This window comes from Vigna umbellata, chromosome 5 (assembly GCF_029865625.1).
Source record: "Vigna umbellata cultivar VRB3 chromosome 5, Vumbellata_1.0, whole genome shotgun sequence".
Lineage (NCBI taxonomy): Eukaryota > Viridiplantae > Streptophyta > Magnoliopsida > Fabales > Fabaceae > Vigna > Vigna umbellata.
Genome location: NC_142169.1, coordinates 16,498,422 through 16,509,403, shown reverse-complemented (window position 1 = coordinate 16,509,403; position 10,982 = coordinate 16,498,422). Strand labels below are relative to the sequence as shown.

The 10,982-nt window shown below is 28.7% G+C and overlaps 1 protein-coding gene across 2 annotated transcripts; it reads left to right on the top strand.

Moving 5' to 3' along the window:
- The first annotated feature begins 210 nt into the window (after window positions 1-210).
- LOC124820783 (glycerol-3-phosphate dehydrogenase [NAD(+)]-like) lies at window positions 211-7,588 on the top strand. Of its 2 annotated transcripts, none has more exons than XM_047292543.2 (12): window positions 211-373; window positions 4,872-4,948; window positions 5,040-5,112; window positions 5,244-5,461; window positions 5,548-5,655; window positions 5,899-5,962; window positions 6,053-6,090; window positions 6,175-6,295; window positions 6,370-6,424; window positions 6,509-6,557; window positions 6,962-7,107; window positions 7,202-7,588. In XM_047292543.2, the coding sequence occupies exons 1-12, from the start codon at window positions 280-282 to the stop codon at window positions 7,227-7,229; spliced, it is 1,071 nt and encodes a 356-aa protein (XP_047148499.1). In that variant the 5' UTR covers window positions 211-279; the 3' UTR covers window positions 7,230-7,588. The 2 variants fall into 2 exon arrangements, with proteins under 2 accessions (XP_047148499.1, XP_047148500.1); XM_047292544.2 differs by having other exon boundaries at window positions 7,183-7,588.
- Window positions 7,589-10,982: the final 3,394 nt, after the last annotated feature.

The window sequence follows — 10,982 nt, the reverse complement described above, 5'->3', positions numbered from 1 at the left end:
ACGTCTACTTATCCTTTATCAGAAACGTGTGTATATATATATATATATAATGATATTCGCGCTGAACCAATAAAAGGTACGCGATAACCGCAATTAACTGCTAGAAAGTTTGTGACGAAACGTGTATGGCAATAATTTCATTTCCCTTCCTTTATATAATGTTTTGTGCAATTGGATGTTCTTTAAACTGCGTTTTGTTGTATTGTAGGCCACAGTTTTGGATTTCCTCTGCTTCTCTCTTGTTTTCCCTATCCCTTGCGCTTAAACCAAAACATAGCTATGTATAAAGTCACTGTTATTGGTAGCGGCAATTGGGGCAGTGTTGCGGCAAAGCTTATCGCCTGCAACACCGTGAGACTTGATTCTTTCCATGGTAATTTTCTTTTATATAACTATGTCTTCTTTTTTCTTTAAATGTAGCATTTTCTAAAACTTTAGTTTTCTTAATCCATACAATTAAGAAATTTAGTTACTGTTTGATTTTTTTTATAGCTGTTTTATAATGAAATTCGGAATTTAACTTTGTAAAAGAGATCCCTCTTTAATATAAATAATTTAATTACATGATTAAAAAGACCCGTTATTAATAAAAAATTGACACATCTCAATAATTTAATTACATATAAATTGTGACAGTATTTTATTAAAATGTTGGTATTTTATCTGTATAAGTCAAATAAGCTCTATATCATCATTTTGTTAGATTATAAAAATCATTCAAAGAACGGTACAATTAGCAGAGTATGTTTATAAAGATATACTTTTTAATAAAAAATCACTCAAGATCATAATTCTGCAATAATCGTCATGTACATAAAGTATTAATTAATAATTGAAGATAAGATAAGAAAAATAAATTATCTGAATTACAGATACACAAAAACATCTAACTAAATTTATTCATCAAAGCATTATTACACTGCATTAAGAAACAAAATAAATTAAATTGCGGTTGGATTAAGAATTAGGTTTTTCACTCAAAAAACTGTATTGATTACGGTTTTGGAAATAAAATAATAAAAATAGTTAAATATGTAAAATTGAAATATTAATTTTTGTCTCAAACTTTATATTTATGTATTTAAATTTTAAAAATTAACGAATATAATATTTTAAATTAACTATACTAAATTTTTTAATTTGTTAAACACATTTTAAAATTATGATGAAGTTATTTAGACTATTTTTTTTACATTTTAGTTTAATCTCACTTAAATTATGATTTAGCAAACTTAAAAAAATTAAAATTAATGTCATTAGGTTAATATAATTGTATTAATTCACTTTTAAATTTTCAAATCAAAACCTATTAAAATTAGAAAGAAAGACGAATTACAATGCATGAACTAAAATCATACTTAACGAAAAAATTTTGAAGGAGTGGAACTTGCAACTTGGAGAGATTCGTCATAAATCTTGTTCTGAACTTGAGAGGATTTGAAACATAGAAGTAATGAGATAACTATATCTGTAAGAAGCACTATGGTTCAATCAAAATTTAATGGAGCAAGAGCTCCTATTAAAGTGATCCGAATCGATAAGGGAAAAAAAGAAAGGAGAAAGCAAAATATAGCAGAAAAATAAGCATATACCTTCAAATTTTAAGATATGATAAAAGGTTTAAATGTACAAGTAAATTATTTTGATAATTAGATCGATCAAATTATTAAAAAAAGTTTGAAAATGTTAATATATAATGAAAAATATAAAAAATTGTAACGTGTCATTAAATAATATTATTTTTAACGGTTTATTTTGACTATAAAAAAAATAAACTACACTAATAAAAATATAATAACTTTTAGTGTCCTCTTATCATGTTCATAACTAATTATCTCTTATTATTTTATTTATTCATTTTTATTACTTTTACGTTTTTAAGTCTATATCCTATTTGTTCTCTCTCTAATTAGTGAGTTTAAATTCTTTGATTTTAAAATTTAAACAAAAAACATAAAAATAAACAAGTTATATAAATAAACATATATTGAATTTATATCTAATCAGAAAATTAATATGTAAAATAAATAAATAAAGCACAACAATTAAATCCTAACTCAACAAAAGGAAATAGTATTGACAAACATGCAAACACATCCATTACACTATGTTTTTGCAAGAGCATAACAATGTATAACAATTCCTTAATTAGCATTGGTATATTAAGTTTGGTTTAATTATTTTTTGTTCTTGTTTTTTTCAAAAATATTGTGTTCAGTTTTTTTTTTGTCTTAATTTGTTTAGATACTTTTAGAACTCATTTAATTTGGGCATTTTATTAGTACTAGACAAATGGTGTTAAAGTGATAGATAGGGTTGACAATAGGTCGAATTGAACATAGATAATGTTTACTTATAACTCAATCCACATGCAAAAATCATATGAGAGCTTCTTCCCATACCACCACACTCTTCTTCCTACACCACCAAATTTCACATTTAATCTTCATTCGAGAGTTAAAGATGGTTGGTAAAAAAATTCACTTTGCACCAACGTCCAACCACCTATTAAGAGGGGTCCCCACTATAAAATGTAATGCATCCCCCCAATGGAGATCACATTTCCTCTTCACTGTGCTATTTCTTTGCTCCTCCACGTTGTGCTATTGCATTCGTGCTTGTTGTTGGAGGTCGTGGTTCTTTGTTGTCTCTTTGGGCATCAACTTCTTAAAAGTAGTGTAAGAAGGTGGTATGGTAATGGTGGTGGTTGAAGAAGAGAAAAAATAAATAAAGCTTAAAAAGTTAAATCAATTACATACATATAAATCTATAAATAAAGCTTAAAAAATTAAAATAATAAAGCAAAAAAAAAAAAAACGAAAGGCCAAAACAGAAATGAAAGATCAGTTTGGCCTTCATCGAATGTTAACATTCGTCAACGGCCAAACGAATCTTTTATTTCCGTTTTGGTCTTCACGGTTTCACTAATAACAACATAGATCATACCACAACAACAAACAAAATGGACACAAATCCTTTTGACACATCACATATCATACAAAATTACAGTACCATACAAAATGGAGAGAAAGCATTAACTAGAAAATGAAAAGGAATAGGAAACCAACCTGAAGAGAGGAAACCAAGCACGAATCACACTCCTTTTCGAAAACCTCAAACATAGTGAAAGCAAGATAATGGAAGGGAAGACAAAATAATGGAGGGAGGAAACGAATGTCAAGGAGAGGAAGATGAAGAGAGTAGGAAGAAGAGAGAAAGAAATCTCTGGGATGTGGGGATATGGGGGTGTGAGGTAAGCGCAAAAGTGAAAGGGAGAGAAGATTAGGGTTTTATATTAAATAGGGTAAAAGTAAAAGAAAGATTTATTGAAGGTTATTTTTGGAATAAAAAATAATTGAGATAAGGGTGTGGTGGTGTATGGAGAAGAGTGTGGTAGTGTAGGGAGAATCCTCAAATCATATCCATTTTACATATATATCTGCATAAAAAAATTATAAATTTTTTACAATCCGCGTATACCTACGTAAAAAAATTATAAATTTTTTACAACCCGCGGATACTTAAGATTTCTGTTTTCAACTCACAAATATTTAAAAAAATACACTTCTATCTACTTTATAGGTGAATACTCGTATACACGAATTTATTTCTGTTTATTGTCATGTATCAACTTTTGTTTTTTTAATTATTTTTATTTTTTTATATATTCTTGTAAAAAAGTTTCGTGTGTCACTTCAAATTTGTGTTACCGGATATGACATAGTCTCATTTTAATCTTTAATTTTCTTTTCTGATTCAATTACGATGAATATGAAACAATGTTATCTTGAGACAAAATTTTTATATTTATAGATCTTATATTATTATTTTTATTAAAATTGATATTTTTATTAAATATTTTTTAAAATAATTTTAAATTACTTTAAATTTAATGTGAAGTTAACATTAATTAAAATTTGAATGTGATTACTGAATTTAATTTGAAATATAACATAAATTGAGCAAACAAACAAATACATAAGAAAATGAAAATTAATAAATTGAAAAAAGTATATTTTCTTGAAATTATTGAATCTAAATACTTTATATATATATAATTTTATTATTTTATAAATTGTTATTCAAAAATTATTTCTTAGTATAAATTTTAAAGTTTTTTTAAAATATTTGTTTAAAAATATTTAATAAAAATATTAATTTTAATAAAATATAAACATAAAATTTATATAAAAATAAATTTTATTCGAGTTTAAAAGGGTGCATTTTACTTAAATTGAATAAAAAATAAATTTGAGATCTAAATTGAACGTGACATTGTCATTTCAGGTTACTATATTGTCGCATTAACAACATTATGTAACACAATTTTGAAGTAAAATTCTATAACGAATTAAAGAATTAAAATTCTTTTAAAAAATTACAAAACGTAACAACGATAAAGGCTTAACGAAAAAAACTAATTAATCATTTTTAAAATGACAAGATCAAATTAAGAAGAAGAAAAAGAGACCACCACCACCACGAGGCTTCTCCACAAAAACAAAGACTAACACTTTGTTTACTTGGAGAGAGTGATGAAATGAATTTTTACCGTTTATTTGAGTGAATTTGAAGATAGATGAGAGAGTATTTGGAAGTAAATTTTTTTAATCTATCATATCAATCAAATCTTACACTAATTCTCACAAATTTTACTTCTAAATTGACTCTCACTTACCTTCAAATCCACTCAAATAAACAACAAAAAATTTATTTTCAATCTCTCCCAAATCTATTCAAGTAAAATAAAGTTTTTGACCCGGTAGAATTGAACTCTATGCATCTCCCCTCACCATAAACAATATCATTTCAATTCAATTTGTATGTTAGTTTTCGTATTTCGATTAATGAATTCTTGGGTTTTAAATCAGATGAAGTGAGAATGTGGGTATTCGAGGAAAAATTGCCAAGCGGGGAGAAGCTCACAGATGTTATCAACAAAACCAATGTAAGGCCAGTCAAGCGTTTCATTCCCATTTAGCATACATTGTTTGTTTTGTTTAGTCAATATTAAATAATTTACTGTTGTTTTTTGCCAGGAGAATGTTAAGTATCTCCCTGGGATTAAGCTTGGTAAAAATGTTGTTGCAGATCCAGACCTTGAAAATGCAGGTACCAAAAGAGCCAATATTTTTATTAGAGAGAACCCAAAACTCCATAACTATGTACCTTTGTTCGATTTTGATTTCTAAATTGTGTTTTATGGATAACTTGTATTCTGCTCTGAATGGTTGATTATGCAGTTAAGGATGCCAACATGCTGGTGTTTGTAACCCCACATCAATTCGTGGAAGGAATATGCAAGAGGCTTGCAGGGAAAATAAGGGCAGATGCAGAGGGAATTTCTCTTATCAAAGGGATGGAGGTCAAGAAAGAAGGGCCAAGCTTGATCTCAAATCTCATTACCAAACAATTAGGAATTAATTGTTCAGTTTTAATGGGGGCCAACATAGCAAATGAGGTACCAAGATACAAGACTGTTTAATCTACATACTTGGGGAAACTTATAAATAACAACTGAGGCTGTGATGTTCACTGTTTGAACAGATAGCAATGGAGAAATTTAGTGAAGCAACAGTTGGATATAATCAAAACAAATCAGCAGCAGATAGATGGGTTCAGTTGTTTTGCACTCCTTATTTCAATGTGACAGCTGTGAGTATATACGTTGATATGCAAACAAAGTAGTGAAAAACTTGGACAATTAGTTTTGAATGGGAAAAAATCTGGCTAAATCCCTAGGAATCTTATGAAATCAGTAATAGGGAAAACTATCCTGATGGAAAAATCATTCAATTATAATGGTTATTCCTACTTGTTTACAAATCTTGAGTAATTTTAAACTTGTAAGTTATGAGACACACTTCAAGCATGTGGTTTTTGCATTATCATTACTAGGTCCAGGATGTTGAAGGCGTCGAACTCTGTGGAACTCTGAAAAATGCTGTGGCCATAGCTGCAGGTATGTAGTACAGTACATTAGTATTTGCAATTCATTCTCCCCCTTTGTAGTTAATGTTAATGATCAAGAAATTGGATGCAAATGGGACAGGTTTTGTTGATGGCTTGGAGATGGGGAATAACACAAAAGTAAGGATTTGATGGCTCAGAAAATTTCTTCCCCCTTCCCCCAGCTTCTTGTTGTAGGTTTTCTTATTTTATACATATATGTAGGCTGCAATAATGAGAATTGGCCTGAAAGAGATGATGACATTTTCAAAGATGTGTTTTCCATCTGTTAAGGATAGTACCTTTTTTGAGAGCTGTGGTGTAGCTGATCTTATCACAACATGCAGTAAGGCTTCACCTTATTTTTCAACGTTTATTTATGGCGGTTCGGTTTCATTAAAACTGTATTATTTATTGCAGTGGGAGGGAGAAATAGGAAAGTTGCCGATGCTTATGCCAGAAATGGAGGGAAGAGGTGTGTTTTTTCTTCCTAATCCACGATTCTTGGATGAGTAAAATATAGTTAATTTTGTCCTGTTTTTCATTCTTCTTTCTGCAGGTCTTTTGATGAGCTTGAAGCAGAGATGCTTCAAGGCCAGAAATTGCAGGTACATAGGTGAAACTTGACTTACGAAACTGCTAGATGTATCTACCAAAACAATTTTGATAAATTTGGAAAAGTATCAGGAAGTTTTTATGAACAAAATATATCTTAAATTAAAAATCAAAACCTGGTGTAAATTTCTATATCCCTCAAAGCTCTTTTTGCCAAAAAGTAAACCAACGTAGCATTATACAGTAATAATTCATGCATGATGTTGGAAGTTCCACGTCAACTAGAGATAAAATCAATTTATGACATATAAGCGGATATAAATCTCACTTTACACACTGGTTTTGTGGAGTTAAAGTCAGGTTTTAAATCCATCTTTTAACATGTATCAGAATTATTAGAGTCTATCTATCGTCTGATATTAATGTGTTACTTATGAATGGATATTTCTTCGTTAAGGGTGTCTTAACTGCAAAAGAGGTGCATGAGGTTCTAAGTAGTCGCGGATGGCTACACATTTTTCCTCTCTTCTCAGCAGTGCATGCAATCAGCACAGGTCGTCTTCCACCATCAGCCATAGTTAAAATCAGTGAAGAAAAACTCAGGTATTCTATATATACTTCTCAGAGAAATGATATTTCATGTTAGGAAATAAGTACCTGTGTTAATTATACGTACAGTTACAAACTTAACCTGTAGGCATGTACAATTAGTAAGCTCGCTTTAGATGCATTTTTGTTGTAAACACCTCAACAATGAAGAGCACACTAACAAAGTTAGAAGGACAGCACACACGACAAGGTTCTTCGGAAGGTTATTCAATTCATATAAAGTAGCACAACCATGCAACAGGCTGAAAAACTACACCAAAAAACATTTGAGTCTATCTATTCTGATTGCAGTTTCCAATTTTGAGGTTGTATTAAATTATTCAAGTGTATTAGTTCCCTAACATAGGGAGAAATTTCTTCCAAATTTTTCATATTGTAATGTCCCCCCATTAATATGTTGTATACAGATTCTTATTTTTGAATTCCGTATACACATTAATACGTTATATATATACATTCTCATTCATCAGGGTAATTTACACTAATTTCGTCTGTAATGGGACGTTATAGCCAAGTACAATTAACCTACCGTTTTTGTTGTCAACTACTGATGGGAACATCGTTTTTTGTTTAGGTTCATAATTTTATAATTTTTAGTACATTAACTTATTTCATTTTTCAAATATTATATTTGGATAAAGTGATTTAAATTAATTAATTTTTTATTTATTTTGATAAAGTATTTTATTTATCACCTAACTAAAATATTATGAACATAGTAAACAATTATTGGCAATTAAAAATATAAATATTGATGACATTTTTTAGTCAATCTTAGTTGATGTTATTTTCAATCAAAGTGTCTTAAAAAAATTCAATGATATTGGCAAAACTTTTTCTATAGTAATGGCAATTGAGATTATTTTCCATTGGTGTCGACCATAACGGAAATTGGTTAAATTTATTTGTACGATGTCATTAGTAAAATATATTTTTTCCAACTTTTCTATCGATTAAAATTTTCTCCAATCAATATAAAAAAAATCCTAACGATTATTGACAGATAATAAATTAGTGTCATTTGACAAGAAAAAAATATCATTGTAGACATGAAAAAATATAATAATGATATTTGTCAATAAACAATTAGATCACATCCGTCCAGAACAAAATTTCCTAAATTAATAAAAAAAATTAACTAATATCGAACAATGAATAACAATAAGCTAAAACAACAACAAAAATAATCCTACTAATATAAATAAAAATAACTCAGTAATAATATTATTAAGAAAATCCTATTTGACATCAACAAAAAGTATTCCTCTTGTAATTGACAAGGTATTTTCGGAGATTTAGTTTTATCAATTTCTTAGTCGTTTTTTAATAATTAAATCTCTTCGGCGTAAGTTTCTCTAGCAAACACTTAAAATCTTAACTGGGGTATTGTTTTATGTTTCAATACATTGTAAAGCATTAGTCAGATGAACAAATAATCAATTTGGTGCGTCAATTTCATCCACACGCTTAATGAATTCGATTTTTTGTTTAGGTGGACTTCTAAAAAAAATCTCATGCATAACAAATCAATTATTTAGTGGATGTTTTTTTTTTTTTTTCAATCATGGAAGGTTTTAACCTCTTCTATTAATGACTTATTATGTGGAGATTTAAAACCTCCTTTGTTCTCAAAGATTACCTCAATTTTTTCACCTTTTTTTATTAATAGACTATTTAATTTGACAATTATAGTAAAAGTTTTAACTTGTCTCTTTTGTATTATTTATTTTATCACCATTTTAGGTGCTTATATTTTTATCAATAATAATTAATTGTAATAAGATTCAAATAATGTAATGAAGACTAAAATCATGACAAATTTCTTTACCAAAATGTTCAAATATATATCATTAAAACATTATTCTTAATGTCATCATAATAACATAAAAGTAAGTTCAATTGAAATGTAATTATAACTTCATCCATAATCACTAAAAATCCATAATAGACTAAATAAAATTCTATCACAAAAAAACATCATAAAACACCTTAAATGTTGCTAGCATGAGACGATCCTCTTGTACCCAAAGGAGACTCAGACTCATTTGCATCAACAACTTCCTGAAATGATAAAAGAAAAATATTAAAATAAAATAATAAACGATATAAGTGTAATTTGAGAATTTATGGATGCATTCATACACATCCACACTTGCCCAATTTTGCTAATATATAAAAAATCACAAAACATGGAAAATCATAATTTCATTCTAACTACACATAATAGAAACACAAAAAAAAAAAAAAACTAAAACCAGATTTTAAGGTCCACTTAGAGTATATTAAGCATAATGAATCAACTTGTTTAGTAACTTACTTGTGGTTGACGATCAAAGAAGGTGGTCAATTCGTCAGGAATTTTACCTTCCTTCATTATCATCTATGATTTTAGTCACTAGTGCAAAAATACCTTTCTATAACGAATCTATTATGACGTATAAAAATTATCCGTCATACTAGATTGACCGGTGGCACCCAAGGTCGTTTGAACTTGGGATTCTAAATTGGTGTACTTTTGTTCCCATTGATGAGAAGATGTTGATGATGTGGTAGTGGTAGATGAAGCAAGGCTTAAATCTGAAAATTGAAGTCTTGTATTTCTAAATGAGTTAGTAGGATTTATTCCTAAACCTATGCATCGCACTCTCCCAGAATGCTCTAGGCCTAAAACTCTACCAACAACATCATTAGGAAAAACCTCTCATTCATCAATATCGCTTTGAGTCAAACCCACTTCAATTTGTTCCTATAGGTATGTAACAATTTCTAGTTAAAACTCTAAATATTGAAGGAAAATGTTAGAAAATAGCATACTATAGTTCAACTAACCACTATATCCTTTGCCGCATCATTTACAAATGATTCATCCTTTCTTTTATGAGTTTCAATGTATACCCTTCCACGACTAGAAAGTTGTCCAATTTCCACAAAGTAAATAAAAAGATATGTTAAAATAAATAGTAAACTTTAAATAATAATAAAAGTTGTAAGGTTTACTAATATGACTACCATCTCATGCCTTCTTCTTGAGATAGGTTTAGAACCACCGGTATGAGGAATTACTTGCTTGTTGCAGTTTTCTCTATTTTTTTACACATCTCCTATGAAAAACACAAATGTAAGTTCTTATAACAAACAAAAAAATTATGTACACATATGGTTAAACGAATTGTTGATATGATGATCACTCAAATGTTGATAAAAAGTTTTCTTAAATTGATAATAATGTCATTCCAACTAAGCCTAACATGGCCAGTTGGCCATTAAGTAAATAAAGTAAAGCAACAAGGGTTTGAGAAAAAGTTAATGATATGTTCATGAAAGTGAAAATCAACATTCCATTGTTGGATGTAATCAAGCATGTTCCCAAGGAGTGTTGTCAAAATGGGTTAGAACCCGTGGGTCAACTCAACTCACCACAAGTTCGGGCCGAGTTAGGTTTGAAAAAATGTATATTTTTTATACGGGTCAATTTTCAACCCGGTTCACCTGGGTTAAACCCGTGGTAAGCCAGGTTGGCTCACCAATCCACCTAATTTAATTATTTATTACTTTGTAATTCAATATTATTAATTAACACTTTTTTTATCGTATTGTAGATGAGATAAAGAAAAAAATTGTTTTGAAAGAGCAAAATATTATGGATTTATCCATTCAAGAATCTAGTCTTATAAATTGATAAGTGACCCAAAAATGATCAATATTAGAAACTATTTATGCTTGCTTTTGGATTACATCTGGATTGTATGGTACTTTTTTTATTTTATTTTGAATTGTGTTTTGAGTTTCATATCATTTTAGAGTGAAATTTATTTAGTTTTGAATTACAAAAAAATTATAATTATTTTTTGGATTTGAAAAAAAATTGT